General features: G+C 31.3%; 4 protein-coding genes across 5 annotated transcripts; 3 read left to right on the top strand and 1 right to left on the bottom strand.

The window, feature by feature from the left end:
• The first annotated feature begins 6,767 nt into the window (after positions 1-6,767).
• Positions 6,768-8,940, top strand: LOC128387061 (histone-binding protein RBBP4-like). The gene is given in 9 exon segments (XM_053346206.1): positions 6,768-7,015; positions 7,113-7,258; positions 7,347-7,457; positions 7,460-7,519; positions 7,613-7,728; positions 7,795-8,248; positions 8,251-8,289; positions 8,292-8,401; positions 8,493-8,940. Coding segments are annotated over 9 exon segments (1,242 nt in total). The 5' UTR covers positions 6,768-6,878; the 3' UTR covers positions 8,562-8,940.
• A 786-nt stretch (positions 8,941-9,726) lies between these two features.
• LOC128387060 (histone-binding protein RBBP4) lies at positions 9,727-11,872 on the top strand. Its single transcript, XM_053346205.1, has 6 exons — positions 9,727-10,019; positions 10,088-10,233; positions 10,320-10,493; positions 10,572-10,687; positions 10,757-11,368; positions 11,460-11,872. The coding sequence occupies exons 1-6, from the start codon at positions 9,883-9,885 to the stop codon at positions 11,526-11,528; spliced, it is 1,254 nt and encodes a 417-aa protein (XP_053202180.1). The 5' UTR covers positions 9,727-9,882; the 3' UTR covers positions 11,529-11,872.
• A 242-nt stretch (positions 11,873-12,114) lies between these two features.
• LOC128387063 (2-Hydroxyacid oxidase 1-like) lies at positions 12,115-17,294 on the top strand. Of its 2 annotated transcripts, none has more exons than XM_053346208.1 (4): positions 12,115-12,579; positions 12,630-13,144; positions 16,891-17,049; positions 17,137-17,294. In XM_053346208.1, exons 1-4 carry the CDS (start codon positions 12,237-12,239, stop codon positions 17,275-17,277), a joined length of 1,158 nt encoding a protein of 385 aa, XP_053202183.1. In that variant the 5' UTR covers positions 12,115-12,236; the 3' UTR covers positions 17,278-17,294. The 2 variants fall into 2 exon arrangements, with proteins under 2 accessions (XP_053202183.1, XP_053202182.1); XM_053346207.1 differs by lacking the exons at positions 16,891-17,049; positions 17,137-17,294 and adding exons at positions 13,269-13,427; positions 13,515-13,774 and having other exon boundaries at positions 12,121-12,579.
• A 62-nt stretch (positions 17,295-17,356) lies between these two features.
• On the bottom strand, positions 17,357-19,494 carry LOC128387064 (GDP-fucose transporter 1-like). Its single transcript, XM_053346209.1, has 2 exons — positions 19,346-19,494; positions 17,357-19,219 (listed from the first exon to the last, which is right to left on the bottom strand). The coding sequence occupies exon 2, from the start codon at positions 18,616-18,618 to the stop codon at positions 17,587-17,589; it is 1,032 nt and encodes a 343-aa protein (XP_053202184.1). The 5' UTR covers positions 18,619-19,219; positions 19,346-19,494; the 3' UTR covers positions 17,357-17,586.
• Between the last annotated feature and the right edge of the window lie 20 nt (positions 19,495-19,514).

Genomic DNA, 19,514 nt, shown 5'->3' with positions numbered 1-19,514 from the left:
GTTTGCAAATTTAATAACAGACTTGAAATGATCATCAGTCAATAACAATGATGATGATCAGTTATCATCATTACCATTGATAATAATAATCGTTACCGTTATTAATAATGATGACAATTGGACTGATTACTTTTCTTCATCATCATTTGCCTTTTTTTACATCATTTCCGTTTCTTGATCATCATCATCATCATTGTTGATCATGATTCCCATGAGGTGATCACAATGATTTTTTTATCAATGATAACAAACATAATCAATATAAAGTTACTAATGTATTGGTCATTAAATGAATGAAATGGTTACATTAATTTCATTGGATTAACATTTTTAGTGATTAGTGTTTGTGATTAAGGATTTCGGGGCGTTTTGTCACCCGAAATCACCATTGTTATCATGATGATGATAAAAAATCCCATAGGATGATGATGATTATCATCAAATCCCAAAGTGAAGATGAATTAATCTATTTGGTTTATTTTTTGTCCAATACAAAATGATTTAATAACAACAACAGAAGGATAATCACAATCAAACATCAATAGAAAACAAATTAATGATAATTTAATGATGATCCAATTCATTTATCCTCATCTGTAATGTTGATAGTTAACTTTTTATCAATCAATTTAATTGTCTATCTCATAATGAGAGGTTAACAATTTACCTTTCACCTAAAATTTGGGTGCGTTGATTGTTATCAAAAATTGGATCATAATCATTGACCTTATATGGTGAATGTTGAATATGAAATTTATGGATTATCATTGATTATTAATGACAATTGAGAATCTCCAGTAAAAAGTATTACTAATTATGGTGGTTGGTTGATGATTGATTTGATTGGTTTGATAAACATTCACCATGATGATGCTTGGTAGTTGAATTAACTGAATTGACTGATTATCATTGAACAATTAGAAACGGTTCATGAATGGATTGAGTAGTTACATTCAATTTCAATTACAAATTAGTTCCAATGATAAACAGACACGAGGATTCAATGGTTATTTCCAATGATTATCTTTGGGATAACTTTTTTTTCCCAGAGAATAAAAAAAAACATCAAATATTATTATATAAGATGATGAGAATGATGCTAACATGGGAGTCTTAATGAACTCTCATCCCAATGAATCAACGTCATCAATTGAAGCTAAATAACAACATGAAGAATAATGAAAATTGTATTACCATAAATATAATTAATCCATTGCAATTATAATCAAGATGAAATCATCTGCTCATTTGCCTGGTGTCAGTTTGATATTAATCTGATTCTCACTCAAGTGTATCGTTTTTATCATCATCATTATCCTTAATCTTCCTCATCATCATTATCTTGACAAAAATCATCTCCAAATTGACCCAATCGATTGACAATATATATCGAATTGGAAAATAGAAAACAAAAAGTTATCGAAATAAAAAGTTAGAACCAATCAACTTATCGATCCGATTAATTTATGCAAATTCAATCATTCTCATCATCTTCTTCATTTTCCTCATCTTCCTCATCATCAATTGCTACCTTGACCTCTATCCCTTCAACTCCCACAATTGATTAATATTCAATATCAGTTGTAATCCAACAATTTGAATGGTTAAATCAAGATGATTAGTTGTTTGCATTTGTCTAGATAATTAGTTTTATCACTTAATTGCATTGGAAAAATTTTCTCAGGTAAAAAAAAGTTAATCATTGATTAACTTAAATCATTATCATTGTAAAAATAATGATCATTGTTAACACACAATTTGATTATTAATAAAGTTAATTATTTTCACAATAAGCTGGGAAATTAAATGTTCAACAACAATTACAAATGATCAATGTATTAAATTAAATTGTGTCTTCATGTAAATTGTTATTATCACTGATTGTACATCAATTTATGTTTTTATCAAGTAAATTGTTTGGGTAAAATTAAATTAACTAACAACTAATAGTAATGATAATTGGTTAGGTTTGTATTTTGATTGATTGGATTAACTTTTCTGTTATTGTAATGGTTATCATCTCACTCCCTCAATTTTGATGATGAGGATGATGAAAATAGTGATGAGGATAAATATTTATTGTATTAGCTTTGACAAGAGAGATGATGATGATAACAGCGATGAAGATAATGAAGATAAAGATGATGCTCTGGTATCAGATGATCTTGTTAGTAACAATTTAGATTTGGATACTCAATGTGAAATCAATTTACGATTAAATCAAGTGATGAGATTATCTAATATGAGATTGTTTTTCTTCATCTCAATCATCATAAATTGATGAAGATGCTTTTATCATCATCAGATTATTTTCTCTCTTCTATGAAACAACTTTTTCCTCGTTTTTTTTTGCACCGAAATATTAATGTCTGGAACTGGTCATCTGCAGATCATCCGATTGTTCATAATTACTGGTGACCGTTGAACAGATTTTCAGTTTTCATTCATTGAAATTATTATAATCATTATGAAAATTGGCTCCATTGTGTTTGACCTTTTGGGTTACAGGTGATTTGATGAAAGGGTTAATGGTGTGTATGTCTAGTATGTTGGTGTTGTGAATTGGGGTGAGGTGAGCTAAGGTTAAAAAGGTCCAATGGTTACAGATAATTTGATACTCGGTCAACTACAATTTATGTAACATCTAAGCTTGGCTAACCTTGGATTTTATGGTTTCCTTGTTTCTAGGTTACTATTTCATTCATTTTCAATACGAATCTCTAGTTACCTGTAAACTTGAATATCTCCTCTTTCTCTCTCTCTCTCTCTCTCTTTCTGTTTTTCTCTTTTTCTGTTTCTCTCTCATTTGGTCTCACTTTCTCTCTGGTCTGTTACAGGTAACGGAACAATGAGGATGATGATGATTATTCACACTTTTATGGATATATTGCCATAGAGATAATATTATTATGTGGTTGATTGGTAGATGAATCAAGTGAACTGAATTAAAGTAGTGAATTTAGTGAAAAATTGTTTCAATGAATGAGTAAAGTTAGAAAAATGAATAGATTGATATTATATAATATAAATGAATGAATGAGTGAATGAATGAAAAATATTTGTAAGTAAATCTCAATCTCTTGTTATATTGATATGGTCATGGAGAGGTAATCTTGCAAACGAATGATCATCTTCACTTTTCATCTTTATCATCCATCGTCATCATCAATACCAACTTTACTTTCTCATCTTCTCTCTCTCTTTCTCCATCACTTCCATCCTAAAAATCATCTGTTTAGGTCAAAATTTCACCAATATAAGAAATTGAGAAATCTTTAAGAAACTATTCCAATGTTAATCATTGGAGTGAATAAAAAATCATATCAAATCAAATCAAGGTTAATCTTTTCAACCAAATCAAATAATCATGCATAGTTTAAATTCATATGATTTTTCTGATAATCTTGAGGATAATTAAGCAAATTTAAAGGTTTTAGATTTGTTTCCATAGAGATAATCATTTGAGTCCAGAACAGTTATAGTTTTTTCACAATCAAACAGAAATGATGATGATAATCTCATGGGAGTGACTATATAAAGATGATAATATTTTGCAGAGAGAGAGAGAGAGATGCTAAAAGTTATAAAGTAACAATCAAGTTAATGTTTTCATCAGTTTTTATCAACTAAATTATAATAACATTATACCAGCAATAGAAAACCATTATTATCATGATTACCACCAGAAACTTAGGATATAAAGGTTGATGAGGTGGAGGAAAAGGAAGAGGGTGAAGGGTCAAGTTTGAATAGGTTGAGAGGTGAAATTGAATTGTTTCCTTTGAAAGGACAATTTTTAATTCCATAGGGATCCATGAATAAGAATCAGGATTTCAGAGTTTCTATTACAGTCTAACAATAGATTGTAACCTTTTTTTTTTGAATGATGATGATGCAGGATGAGGATGATAAATTTGAAGATGGATGTAAAGTTAATCTTACCTCCCAGATGAATAGTTTTATTTCAATATAACTGCTTTTTAATGATAATCATCATCATCATCATCATCTTACCATAAGACTTATAATGTTACCTTGATAAAAAAAATGAAATTTTCACGAGCAAAAAAGTTCATCAAAACTTTTTTTCATCTTTCACTTTCTCCTGATCCTCATCATTATTTATCATCATTCATGATGACGATCATCACCAATCTTGATACTTTTCAAATTTAATGATGTTGATAATTTATAGTTTATATTAAAATTCAACCTGCAACAATCAAGTTAATCATCAACAATCAGAAATTTTGTTTTTTTTTCTGTAAACTTTTTTTTTCTTACACTTTACATATAAAGTGCAATAGGATGATGATAATTATATGCATTATATTTATAGTATGAATGATTTAATGATGATGATGATGATGGTATTGATATTATTCATCAAGAAACCTATATGTTGTGATGATGATGATCATCATCAAAGGAGGAGCATTATCATCATGATTTTATATCTAAAAGTGTATAGTAAATGAAGCAAAGAGATGCTCATATCTTTTGAAAGCAGTTTCTTTAAATTTCAATGGGATCATCATCATCATCTTTTTGTTTCATTTTTCATGGGATTTAATTTTTTTGCTCATGTTTCAGTCACAGAATCATCATGATCATCTTTAAGACATGATAAAAGGCTTAGTTTCATTACTAGATTCATGATGATCACTTTGAAATTGGGAAAACACTATTATTTATGTTGAACATCATGAGTATCATTTTTATCTTGAACTTTTTTCTTGCAACAATTTATCTCATGGTTCTGAATCATTTCATGTTGTTCTGTCTCTCTCATCAATGAACTTATTCATTGAGATTTTCATTGTAAATTGATTTACTGTTTCAATTTTAGACATTTGAATTGTAATCACCATTAATTGTGTTTACTTTTTTTGTCTGATTATCAACTTACAATCAAAGAGGAAAAAGTTTCAATATTTCTCATCAATTCCATGTAATCTCATGAGATTATCTCACGTCAAAATTGTACATCATTTGAATATGAAATTTTGATATTCCTGTGATTGTAATTATCGAGGACGGAAAAACAAGTTAATCATTTCCAAATGATTACAATTGTAATTGTCAGAAAATAGCTCTTGTAGAGACAATTAAACAGTTGATTGTTAATAGTCATAAATCAATTGTAATTGTAACAAAGCTAAATACTTGCATGTAATCAATCAATGATAATATAGTTACTCTAATCAATTGGAAAACAATTATCATAATCAAATTACCGGTTTGGACAATTTGTTGATTGTTTCAAAAAAGTTTAGCCAAAAAAAAAGGATAACAAACAAAAAGTTTCATTTTTCCTGTTTAATTGTGATTCCAATTGAATTCAAGGATGACAGAAGCAGAGACAATATTAATTGTCGAGTTAATTATAATTGTCAACAATTTTAAAGGTAAAAGTGAGGAGAAAAATTCTGTAAATTACCTTGGAAGAGAAAAGAATGAACTTTTTTTTTCTCTTCTATCGAATATGTCAGAACTTTTTTGTTCTAATCTGTCCTTTGAAATTTTCGGAAGAAAAAAAAATAAGACTGAACAACTTTTTCTTTCCTTCTTCCCTCAAGGCTATATTATAATCAATGATATTATCATGATGATTAAAATTGAGAGAGTAAAGTGTATATATGATTATGTGAATTGTTGAAGATGATTAAGATTAAAACTCTAATCATCGTGTTGAGAGGAAACGGTTAATTATGATTGGAAATTAGTTGCTTCTTAAATAATCAACTTTTTCTATCCTTTCACAAGGTAACACTTTGAATAACAAGATGATGATGAGAAGAAGACAATAAAAAGTGTCATATGTTATCATCGGTCCATGAAATTCAGTAGGTTGCCGAAACTCTGTGACCCGAGGAAGAGGCAGTTCGCCAACCTCCGCCATCTTTGATTCCACTGTACCTGAATCTCATGTTCGTATCTAGTTTACTCTCTCTCTCTTTTACCTTTCCGATGAATCTTCTTGTAATTATTGGCTAATTGTTGCTTAATTGTTGTTATAACTTTTTCTTTTTGTTTAATTTTCTTTTTTCAATGTTGATCATTTGATTGAATTTAAAATTCATTGCTACTCAAATTGGAAAACTTGATTTGAATCATGTTTGTTATTACTCTTTGTGTGTATTAGTATAATTAGCTTTGTGATTAGTTTTGCTGTTGTCATTTAATTTTGATTTTTTTTACCTGTTTACCTTTGATTGCTGGTAGTTAGTTAGTTAATAACAATTATAATCATTGCTGGTTTTTTTGTTGTTTGTTTCACTCCAATGATTTCTGGTAACTATTTTTTTTTGCTTCTTCTTTTACTGATTCAATTCTGAAATCAGGTTCAATTGTTGGTTCATTTTTTTATCTCATTTTATTTCCAACACTGAACTTGGATATTCCCTGAGATTCAATGATTTTCATTCACTTTCTTCATCTTTTATTGTGATTTAATTGCAAAAACAAAATCAGATTGAAGTTCGAGTTCGAGTTCGAGATTAAGTTCTAATTATGATTAGATCTCATCCACTTATTCTGGCTTTGCACCTTTGATGATGATTCTGATTTGATTGATTCGTCTCTTCCCATTAGATTAAATTGTTTAGTTTAATTTTTGCAGGTTAATTTTGGTAATTTAAATTGTTTCTTTTTCTAAATTGTTACAATTGAACATAAAAAGTTTTGAGAAACTATCGCCATCTATCAGGTAGAAACGTAACTAATTGAAATTCTTTTTAAAATTTTTGCGCTCAATGTGATTCTCTTGGTCTTTGTTTACTGATTGTTGGTTTTGTTATTCATCTCACATATTTGTGATTTAACTTAGACTTGATTTTTTTAATTGTCATTTAATTTCTTGTGGTTATTACTTTAAAATGGAGGTCGAAGAACGAGTTATCAATGAAGAATATAAAATCTGGAAGAAAAATACTCCATTTCTTTATGATCTTGTAATGACACATGCTTTGGAATGGCCAAGTTTAACTGCTCAATGGTTACCTGATGTTACAAGGTAAGACTTTTACATTTGATTACGATAGCACTTTGATTTGTTTGGTGTATATATTTAGTAAAATTGTTTGCTTCCGATATTGGTTTTCATTTTAAAGGCCTGAAGGAAAAGAACATTCAATTCACCGGTTGATTCTTGGTACACACACTTCCGATGAACAGAATCATCTTTTGATTGCCAGTGTTCAATTACCAAATGAAGATACAAATTTTGATGCTTCTCATTATGATAGTGAGAAAGGAGGTAAGTCTTGTATAATATCATATGTAAATTGAGATGTTATTTTATTAATTTATTCCTATCTGTTTTTTGTTTTGTGATCTCTATGTAGAGTTTGGTGGTTTTGGATCTGTAAGCGGTAAAATTGAAATAGAAATTAAAATAAATCATGAAGGAGAGGTTAATAGAGCTCGATTTATGCCTCAAAATCCATGTATCATTGCGACAAAACACCATCGAGTGATGTCTTAGTCTTTGATTATACTAAACATCCATCTAGACCTGGTAAGAACTGTTTTTAGATAAAATGGTAGAACGGTATTATTGGTGACTGTTAATAATTTTTGTTTCTCCTTCGTTTAACAACTTCTTCTTTAGATCCTAATGGTGCATGTTCACCAGACTTGAGGTTGAAAGGTCATCAAAAGGAAGGTTATGGCTTATCATGGAATCCACATGTAAATGGACATTTACTAAGTGCTTCTGATGACCATGTAAGTTTACATTTTACTTGAGAATTGTTGAAATTAAGTCTCTTTCCTTTCCTTTTTTAATATTAGACAACTTGTCTCTGGGACATTAACCATCCACCTCGAGAAGCTAAAAATGTCTATGCTAAGACAGTATTCACTGGACATACAGCGGTTGTCGAAGATGTTGCATGGCACTTGTTACATGATAGTTTATTTGGCTCAGTTGCTGATGATCAAAAACTAATGATTTGGGATACAAGAAGTAACAATACTTCAAAGCCAAATCATATTGTCGATGCTCATGCTGCTGAGGTTAACTGTTTATCCTTTAATCCTTACAGTGAATTTATTTTAGCCACTGGGTCAGCTGATAAGACTGTCGCTCTTTGGGACTTACGTAATTTGAAATTAAAATTACACACATTTGAATCACATAAAGATGAAATTTTCCAAGTTCAATGGTCACCACATAATGAGACAATTTTAGCATCATCAGGAACAGATAGAAGACTTCATGTATGGGATCTTAGTAAAATAGGAGAGGACAATCAGCCGAAGATGCAGAAGATGGTCCACCAAATTACTGTTCATTCATGGACACACAGCTAAGATTTCAGATTTCTCATGGAATCCAAATGAACCTTGGGTTATATGTTCAGTCTCGGAAGATAATATCATGCAAGTTTGGCAAATGGTAAGTTTTTATTTTCTTACACACTCTTCAAATATCAGAACTCGTTTTAGATCAAATTAATTAATTGTCATCTTTTCTCATTATTTACTAGGCGGAAAATATTTACAATGACGAAGAGCCAGAGACTCCAGCCTCAGAACTTGAAACTGCTGGCCCATGATCTTTACGACGATCTGATTGATTGTTGACCTTAAACTAATTTCATAATCGATCGCAAAAATATCACATTATTGTCGGAATTTATTATCATCCGATTTATACATGATATCAATTTCGATGTCAACTTAAATCTTTTAATGGTCATAAAAACTTCATATTTATTTACCCTGATCAAAAAAAATCCGATGAGAGAAACAATCAACCCACCAAATCAATAATGTCTAATCGAATCTTTTAAAAAATATCATTTAATTATCTTTTAAAGGCTCATTACATTTCCTCTCAATCCATTTCATTTTATCAATTATCTTATTCCTCAATCAAAGGATTCAAACAATTAAACAACTTTCCAGACAAAAAATACATGTTTAAAACATCAACTAATCATATCCAATTCGCTTTTTTTTTCATTTCATTTAAATTTCATTTTCAAATTATTTTTGTCAAACATTAATCAAACTGATCAATTGAATTTATTAAATTTTTCCAAAAAATTTACAATCAAATTGTTCACATTTCGATTCTATAATAGCAAGAAAAATCTCATGAACATGACAATTTAACTTTTCTCATATTTAATTGTAGTCAAAAAATTCTATTTAAACACCAACAATCAATTAGAATTGAAATTGACAATTTTCTTTCATTTTCTTACAAATTTTCATTGACACCCGAGGGCGAATGCTTCAAACATTTCAAGCCACCTTAGTGGTCACCAAAAGGCTAATCAATAGTGAAGATAAGTTCCAAAGTTGATTAATTCATTAGAATTGTCACGAGGAAAACGAGAAAATTAGAAAATAATATTAGAATTTCGATCTTTCAAAGTTAAATCAATTTCCCAACAAAATCTTACCACGAAAAGAAAATGGTTCAAGTTATTACAACGAAATAAGAGTAACAAAAACAACTAAAGTGACTGTTGACCTTTCATCATTTTGGTATCAACTTGGTCTGTGTGACAAGATGAGCAATAATAACACAAGATTTAATTTCAAATTCGCAGGTAAAGTTAATTAAATTAAAATTTAGAAAAAAGTTGAACAGAAAAACTGATTTAGTTTTCCATTTATATTCCATAGATGGAGGTAGTTACCCTTTTTTCAGAGAAAATGTTGAATAACCGAATCGGTCACGGATTCGAATACCCGAGGTGGGAGTTACCAAGGTTACCAAATGAGAAAATTAAATGAGCGCTTAACCGGAGGATTGATTGTGAAAAATTTACTTCTCTTTGTTTTATTGATTGTCACCTAATTGTTGATTATTTTCTTAATTATTTAATATTTTAAATTCTATTGAGTTGTTCATTTTAACATAAAATGGAGGTCGAAGAACGAGTTATCAATGAAGAATATAAAATCTGGAAGAAAAATACTCCATTTCTTTATGATCTTGTAATGACACATGCTTTGGAATGGCCAAGTTTAACTGCTCAATGGTTACCTGATGTTACAAGGTAAGACTTTTACATTTGATTTGTGATGTTACACGATAATTTACATTGGTTTAATTGTTCTGTTACAGGCCTGAAGGAAAAGATTATTCAATTCACCGGTTGATTCTTGGTACACATACTTCCGATGAACAGAATCATCTTTTGATTGCCAGTGTTCAATTACCAAATGAAGATACAAATTTTGATGCTTCTCATTATGATAGTGAGAAAGGAGGTAAGTCTTGTATAATATTATATGTAAATTGAGATGTTCTTTGACTAATTTCTTTCATGTTTTCTTATTTTGTAATCTCTATGTAGAGTTTGGTGGTTTTGGATCTGTAAGCGGTAAAATTGAAATAGAAATTAAAATAAATCATGAAGGAGAGGTTAATAGAGCTCGATTCATGCCTCAAAATCCATGTATCATTGCGACAAAAACACCATCGAGTGATGTCTTAGTCTTTGATTATACTAAACATCCATCTAGACCTGGTAAGATCTTAACTATTTTTTTATAAAATTTCAAGAACGTTATATTAAGTATTAAAATTTTTTGTATTGATCAATCAGATGCCAACACTGAATGTTCACCAGACTTGAGGTTGAAAGGTCATCAAAAGGAAGGTTATGGCTTATCATGGAATCCACATGTAAATGGACATTTACTAAGTGCTTCTGATGACCATGTAAGTTTACTTTGATACTTGAGAATTGTTGAAATTAAGTCTCTTTCCTTTCCTTTTTTTTAATATTAGACAACTTGTCTCTGGGACATTAACCATCCACCTCGAGAAGCTAAAAATGTCTATGCTAAGACAGTATTCACTGGACATACAGCGGTTGTCGAAGATGTTGCATGGCACTTGTTACATGATAGTCTATTTGGCTCAGTTGCTGATGATCAAAAACTAATGATTTGGGATACAAGAAGTAACAATACTTCAAAGCCAAATCATATTGTCGATGCTCATGCTGCTGAGGTTAACTGTTTATCCTTTAATCCTTACAGTGAATTTATTTTAGCCACTGGGTCAGCTGATAAGACTGTCGCTCTTTGGGACTTACGTAATTTGAAATTAAAATTACACACATTTGAATCACATAAAGATGAAATTTTCCAAGTTCAATGGTCACCACATAATGAGACAATTTTAGCATCATCAGGAACAGATAGAAGACTTCATGTATGGGATCTTAGTAAAATAGGAGAGGAACAATCAGCCGAAGATGCAGAAGATGGTCCACCAGAATTACTGTTCATTCATGGAGGACACACAGCTAAGATTTCAGATTTCTCATGGAATCCAAATGAACCTTGGGTTATATGTTCAGTCTCGGAAGATAATATCATGCAAGTTTGGCAAATGGTAAGTTTTTATTTTCTTACACACTCTTCAAATATCAGAACTCGTTTTAGATCAAATTAATTAATTGTCATCTTTTCTCATTATTTATTAGGCGGAAAATATTTACAATGATGAGGAGCCAGAGACTCCAGCCTCAGAACTCGAACCCACCGGCCTATGAATTCCCACAAACGGACACACAGTAACCCTACGCAACAAGTTAACTCACAATATAAAAACTTCGTTATACATAAGGATCAATTTTCTCACCCACCACAACTCACTAAGGAACACGAAGGATCACCATTTTAATCACATCAAATATATTCAGTAAAATCTTCATTTTCGGTTGAAACAAAAGTCATACGAAAGTCCATCCATATCCTTATGAGTCCTCCAGAACAAAACTAAACAACCAATCATATTTCATTTTTGTATTTCTCCTCTTCTTCAAATTTATCCCCAACCTTAAATCTTAACAATGGATCCGATAATAAAATTACTTTCCATATGGTTTACCAATAATTGAATCAACTGTCATTGAACAATCAAGTAACACGATGAAACATTGATTAGAATCCTTTAATCAGAAGTAAGAAACGATTGGAAAACTAATTGATCAGTTAAAATGTGATAGGAAATCATCAAGATTAAAGAGGATCAGTTAACTGGAGATTAATGATTGTCTACATTGAAAGACAATCAATGACAGAAAATAATCTAATCATATTTTCTTAATTGTGATTCGCACTTGAGAAAATTGTGAGTAACTTAATCATCTTACCAATCAAATCTAAATTGTCTCCTGATTGTTTCACTTATTGTTTTGATTCTTCCATCGGTTGTTTTTAACTAACCTTTACTTTGTGATTCTTTGATTCATTAATTGATGAATATGATTAATGAAAGTTCCCAACAATTAGCTAATGGTGAAGTTAAACTCACCGACAAATTAATCAACCTCAAAGAGTTTGAAGTCGAGGCCCATAAACGTGTTGATAAAGACGCTTGGGGTTATTATAAATCGGGTGCTAATTATGAGGTCACTTTACGGGAAAATGAAGGTTCTTATAATAAATTGCGAATTCGACCTCGATTCTTTAACAAAGATGTAAGTCAAATCGACATGAGAACAAAAGTTCAAGGTCAACAGATCGCTTTTCCTATCGGTGTTTCACCAACAGCTATGCAAAGAATGGCCAATCCGATTGGTGAGATTGGAACAGCTCGAGGTAAGATGATTAGTTTATGATTAGCAAATGTACTAATTGTAATTAATCAGCTTGTAGAGAGATGAATACAGTTTATACGATGTCCACTCTCGCAACTTGGTCGGTTGAAGATGTCGCTCGCGAGGCCCCGGGGGGACTCAAATGGCTTCAATTGTACATTTATAAAGATCGTGAGGTGAGCTTACGATTGGTTCGTCGAGCTGAAGCCGCTGGATTTAAGGCATTGGTGGTCACTGTTGATCTACCGATTATGGGACAGAGATACGATGATATGAGAAATAAATTTGTGCTTCCTGAACATTATAAGTTAGCGAATTTTAGTGATGAATTAGCCGCGATGGAAAAAGATCACCAAGGTTTCGGATTCCAAAACTATGTTACCGATGCTTTCGATGCAACATTAACATGGAAAGATGTCGAATGGTTCAAAAATCAAACTCGACTTCCACTGATTGTCAAGGGAATTCTGACCGCTGAAGATGCGATTCTAGCAGTTGATCATGGAGCATCGGGAATCGTTGTTTCTAATCATGGAGCTCGACAATTGGACACAGTCCCAACATCCGTAAGAGAGAAATAATTATTTTCTTGATCAAACCAAAAAATCCGATCTTCGACCCAATTGAATCAAACTAACACGCAACTGACCAAATCATGATAAAGGAACTTTTTTACTCGTTTCGTTTCAGATTGAAGTTTTACCTGAAATCGTTCGAGCCGTCGGACATAAGGTCGAAATTTATCTTGACGGTGGAATCCGAAGTGGTACCGATGTACTCAAAGCGCTTGCATTAGGAGCTAAAATGGTTTTCATCGGAAGACCAGCGATCTGGGGTCTTGCATGTGGGGTAAATATCGAGATGAACAATACAGACAAATAATCAATTGATAATTGTTACATTTTTTTCTAATTGTTGATTATCTTTTTTTTCCAGGGCGAATCAGGAGTAATCAAAGTGTTACAAATAATTAAACAAGAGTTAAAAGTAGCCATGGCTCTTTCTGGATGTCCAACACTCGAGGATATTACACCTTCGTTAATTTGTCGATCCAATTCATTTTGGTCCAATTTGTAATCCTGATGAATCAAATTTGATCGTCAATATGATTGAATTGTGAAATTTTAATAACCATTCCTCTAAATTCTTATAACCAAATTTGACACAAAATTATTAAAGTTTATTGATTGTTAAAATTAGGAAAAGTTTCCAAAACAATTCGTGTATCTTATTTACTATTATCATTGAATTCGTTTGAAAATTAATTGGTCTTTTGATTGAATTTATTAACAGAGAAAATCTGATAAGTAGAGATGAATGACAATCGATTGTAATTGATTAACTTATAATAGATTGATTAGTAATCGTAAACACTTGAGTTAATATTGATCAATAGTTAATCAAGTATTCATTTTGTTTGGATGCAATTTTTCATTGTAAGAGTACAAATTATAACTAAATTTATATTCGAGGATGAATATTGAAAATTTTCAGAGCCAAAAGTTGACCAATGGTCAATCATCGTTGTTAAAAGTTTCTAAAGATTTGATTTGTGTTAAAGATTTTGAACAAGAGGCTTTTAGATTTATTCCTAATGATGCTTGGTGCTTTTATAGAGCGGGTGCTAATTACGAAGTGACCCTACGAGAGAATGAAGATGCTTTCGGTAGACTACGGATTCGACCTCGATTCTTCAATAAAGATGTTAGTAAAATCAACACGAAGACTGAAGCTTTGGGCCAACAAGTTGATCTTCCCATAGTCAAACTCGACTTCCGATCATAGTCAAGGGAATTCTGACCCCTGAAGACGCGATTCTTGCCGTTAATCATGGAGTATCTGAATTGTAGTTTCTAATCATGGAGGCGACAATTAGATACTGCAGCATCGCAAGTGATCAACTCAACAGTGAGAAATTTTATCAATAATATTTTGACATTTCTTCATTGTTTACCTGAAATCGTTCGAGCCGTCGGACATAAGGTTTTCCTGGTTTAGATTAATTTCAGAGGATAATCCTGATATCACAATTGTAGATATTTGTCGGAATTGAATAAATAAATTAACTTTTACAATATTGATGAAAATCAAATCGTTGAACATATAAACAGTTGCAAAAAATTAGCTGACAAGTTGAGGGATAAAAATGATCTCTAAGGCTCACTGGGTTGTCAATGAGTGTTTAACTCATCTCAACTGTTTCACTTGGGTATAAGCACCAGATGAAGATGATAATATTACTAAACCACAAATGAATGATTTCTCATGATACCAAATGAGTACCGTTTGTGCACTTAGAGTCATCATTGACCAGAATTGAAGACTAGTTAAATTTTGATAACCATAGATAACTGGTAGCTCTCCGTTAATTGTGATTAAAAATTTTAATTTAAAATAGTAAACAGGACGAAAGCGTTAACATTGTCGAAATTTTTATTAGATCAACTCAATTATAGTGCACAGTAATTGCCATTTTTATGCTCCCTACTGTAAATTGTACTCTCTTTCGAAAATGAGTCTCAAGCATATCAATAAATTAAACTTTAGATCTTGTGTTATTTTGATACTTCATTAGATCATTTAGTTTAATGTTTGTTTAGTATGCAGATGAGAATCTTAATATTCTGGTTCTAATCATCAAATGACAAACAATTAAAGGTTAATTAAGTCATATAATTGTGACTATTTACACACGTGAAAACAATTCAGTTGTTGCTTAGCATTAAGTGTTACTCATTTGAATAATAGATAGTCTTGCAGAATTGGTATAAAAAGAAACCGTTTTCATTGAGTTATCATTTCCAATCAATTGATCAAGTCACCAACAAGTTTAAAAAGTTTCATTCTCTTACGTGTTCAAGTAACATTTTCATTAATCTCATCATGAATTTCAATATCTTCCAAATCATCTTGGTTCTCGTCGCCTTAATCGGAGCTGCTTCAGCCGGAGGCCTTGCTTCAGCCATACCCGTACCCTCACAGGCGAACCAATCCCCTTCGTCTCGTACTGGCAGTTTTCTAAAACGGAAGTAAATATATTGTATTAGCCCAAAATCCAGAATATCAATTCCAATAACATGGTCATATTGTTTTGGTTAATCTCTTTGTAATCTCATCAATTCAATGAATGATTAATAAAATTATTTTAAGCATTTGCAAATTTCCAATTTTACTTAATCTTATTTCATTTGATTAAGCCTTCGGTTTCCATTGAAAACAAGCTCTAGATTTTCAAATGGTAGTTTAAATAAAAATGGTTTCGATCATCAGTCTTGAGAGTAATTAATATACACGTTCAGCGCTAAAATCTCAATCTTTGTCATAGATTGACCTCAAAACAAAACAATTGAATCAATACATGTATATTAACCTTAGACTGTTGTAATTTTTGCTCATCAGTGAATAATGATCAACATCAACCAACTTGGATTCAATAGTATATACTAGTATTAATAATAACAATAATATAATAACCGATAATAGTCAAGAGAATTCTGACTTAAATTCAATTCAGATTCAAATTTGACACAGAATTATTAAAGTTTATTAATTGATAAAATTTGGAAAATTTTCCAAAACATTTCGTGTGACTAATTTACTATTTTCATGAATTCGCTTGAAAATGAACTGATCTTTTGATCGAATTATATCAACAGAGAAAATCTGATAAGTAGAGATGAATGACAATCGATTGAAATTGATTAACTTATACTAGATTGATTAGTAATCGTAAACACTTGAGTTAATATTGATCAATAGTTAATCAAGTATTCATTTTTGTTTGGATGCAATTTTCATTGTAATAGTACATTATAATTCAAATTTATATTCGAATGAATATTGAAAATTTTCAGAGCCAAAAGTTGACCAATGGTCAATCATCGTTGTTAAAAGTTCTAAGATTTGATTTGTGTTTAAAGATTTTTGAACAAAACTCTTAGATTTATTCTAATGATGCTTGGTGCTTTTATAGAGCAGGTGCTAATTACGAAGTGACCCTACGAGAATGAAGATGCTTTCGGTAGACTACAAATTTGACTTTCGATTCTTCAATAAAGATGTTAGTAAAATCAACACAAGACTGAGCTTTCAATTTGGAAGTTGATGGTTAAGATGTCAAACTCGACTTCCGATCATAGTCAAGGGAATTCTGACCCCTGAAGACGCGATTCTTGCCGTTAATCATGGAGTATCTGGAATTGTAGTTTCTAATCATGGAGCGCGACAATTAGATACTGTACCTGCATCGGCAAGTGATCAACTCAACAGTGAGAAATTTTAACAATAATATTTTTGACATTTTTTCTTTCAGATTGAAGTTTTACCGGAAATCGTTCGAGCCGTCGGACATAAGGTCGAAGTTTATCTTGACGGTGGAATCCGAAGTGGTACCGATGTACTCAAAGCGCTTGCATTAGGAGCTAGAATGGTTTTCATCGGAAGACCAGCGATCTGGGGTCTTGCATGTGGGGTAAATATCGAGATGAACAATACAGACAAATAATCAATTGATAATTGTTACATTTTTTTCTAATTGTTGATTATCTTTTTTTTCCAGGGCGAATCAGGAGTAATCAAAGTGTTACAAATAATTAAACAAGAGTTAAAAGTAGCCATGGCTCTTTCTGGATGTCCAACACTCGAGGATATTACACCTTCGTTAATTTGTCGATCCAATTCATTTTGGTCCAATTTGTAATCCTGATGAATTAAACTTGATTCGATTAAGAAATTTGGTTAATACTTTAAAGCAAATAACGGGTCAAAAACAATAGTAATTAAATTAAATATCTTTGTTGATAAAATTTTATCACTTGTACTTGGATTTCCTGGTTTAGATTAATTTCTCAGAGGAAATAATCCTATTATCACAATTGTAAGATATTTGCTCAGAATTGGAATAAATAAATTTAACTTTTACAATATTGATGAAAAATCAAATCGTTGAACATATAAATTAGTTGCAAAAAAATTAGCTGACAAGTTGAAGGGGATAAAAAAGTGATCTCTAAGGTTCACTGGGCTGTCTTTTCAATGAGTGTTTTAAACTCATCTCTAACTGTTTCACTCGGGTATAAGCAGCAGAACCAAAGATGACCAATAAATTACTAAACCACCAAATGAATGATTTCTCTTCATGATACCAAATACAAGCGAGTACCGTTTGTGCACAAGCTTTTGCCGTTCCCGAGATATTATGGGTCAAAGGTGAAGTAACTTTAATCTGTAGACCAGTTACAAAGCCAATGGAAACAGCTAATAATCCACTTAGAGTCATCATTGACCAGAATTGAAGACTAGTTAAATTTTGATAACCATAGATAACTGGTAGCTCTCCGTTAATTGTGATTAAAATAGTAAACAGGATGAGAGCGTTAACATTATTGTAAAAATTGAGAAGCCAAATGTTACCATCAACAGCGGGTAGGACACTTTTGGTGAATATTGAATTTAGAGAGACAAAAAAACTAGCAGCAATACCGAAAAAAATACCAGTAATTGTTAACGATCCTTGAAGTGATTCTTGATCAACACCAATGATAAAACCAATTATGATTATAATACAACATAGAATTGCTTTGATTGAGGTGATCTCTTTAAGAATAAAATACGTAAGTATTACATTGAATACGGTTGTTAATGAACGTCCAACAAAATAGAAAGCAACACCAACATATTTAAGACATAAATTGTTCATTGTGATCATACCAACAAAGACAATTGATAAAGGGAACACTTTTCTTATAACCGCTGGTCGAAGGTGTAATTTGGGAAAACCAAGCCAGTGGATCCATGAGGGTCGCAAATGTCCAATACAATTACAAATTAGACAGAATATAATTGTACATAAACACTGATAGAAGGTAATAAATAGAGGAGCGTCAAAATTAACCGATTTATCACTTAGAATATGTTTGTTAATAAAAACCATGGAAATTGAGACAATCCAGTAAAGAGCAACAACCAAAGTTATTTCGATGTATTTACTGGTCAGAGATTTCTCTCTAATTGGTTCTAATAAGGGTTGTTGTAAGGTCATCGTGATTGTTGAGAATTAAAGTGAAAATATAGAAAAGAATAGAAATTAAATTAATCAACTGAACAGTTGATTGTTTTCCATATGAACAACATTTGGAAAAAGAAACAATTCTAAAAGTTGAGCCGATTGATAAGCTTTTCAGTGAGAGCCGAAAGAAAAGTGAATTATTTTCTCGGCTCATTTTTCGAGACAATTTAAATTAACATTACATTATAATTTGAATAAACATTTACAATGAGTAAACTACATTATTAGAACAATTTAAATTGACTCTTGAATTTAGAATGACAAGAGAAGATAAAACTATTTAGGTTCAATGGGAAGATGTTCATTGTCAAAGAATCTGGTTGTATTGTGATAGATTTTTCCAGGAATTGGACATAATCTTTTATCTCTTCTCATGAGGGCCGTATCCTGGATGAACCAGATTACCCTGTCCCTTGGAATACCAAATTTCTCCCATTTACACAATGGACCAATAATAATTGGAGATAGTCCAAAAATTCCAGTAAGACCAACGGAAGGAAGAACCGACCACCACATAGTAAATCAACAACGAGGGATCAAAGAAAACACCACCAAAAACCAAATAAATCGAAAACTTTACAATAAACCAAATACACAAGAATATTGGGAAGATGTAAAGACACAAGAAAAAAGGAGAGAAAAAAAATTAAATCAATTAGTCAATTGGAAATTAATTTAAATTAAAAAGATAAACACTTACCCTTGATGAGAAAAGATTGAGGTTGAATTCAACTAAGAGAATTTCCTCAGTCAGTCAGCCGAATATCGATCAGCTTGAAAGAGAAAATGAGTTAGTTCCATAATCGATCGGTAGATGACAGAAGTGGAACTTGGATTTTCGTATAAAAAGGAGGCTCAACTTTCGGAGA

The sequence above is a fragment of the Panonychus citri genome, unplaced genomic scaffold (genome assembly GCF_014898815.1).
Source record: "Panonychus citri isolate SS breed McGregor unplaced genomic scaffold, ASM1489881v1 Contig00077, whole genome shotgun sequence".
NCBI classification, from domain to species: domain Eukaryota; kingdom Metazoa; phylum Arthropoda; class Arachnida; order Trombidiformes; family Tetranychidae; genus Panonychus; species Panonychus citri.
Note: the sequence above shows the minus strand (reverse complement) of the source record. Positions and strands in the feature narration are given on the sequence as shown.

Coding starts and splice junctions, on each gene's coding strand:
- LOC128387060 (XM_053346205.1), top strand. CDS start 9,883: ATGGAGGTCGAAGAACGAGTTATCAATGAAGAATATAAAATCTGGAAG. Junction 10,688..10,756: donor TAAGTGCTTCTGATGACCAT/GTAAGTTTACTT, acceptor TTTTAATATTAG/ACAACTTGTCTCTGGGACAT. Junction 11,369..11,459: donor TCATGCAAGTTTGGCAAATG/GTAAGTTTTTAT, acceptor ATTATTTATTAG/GCGGAAAATATTTACAATGA.
- LOC128387063 (XM_053346208.1), top strand. CDS start 12,237: ATGAATATGATTAATGAAAGTTCCCAACAATTAGCTAATGGTGAAGTT. Junction 13,145..16,890: donor TGGACACAGTCCCAACATCC/GTAAGAGAGAAA, acceptor TTTTTCTTTCAG/ATTGAAGTTTTACCGGAAAT. Junction 17,050..17,136: donor TCTGGGGTCTTGCATGTGGG/GTAAATATCGAG, acceptor TTTTTTTTCCAG/GGCGAATCAGGAGTAATCAA.
- LOC128387064 (XM_053346209.1), bottom strand. CDS start 18,618: ATGACCTTACAACAACCCTTATTAGAACCAATTAGAGAGAAATCTCTG.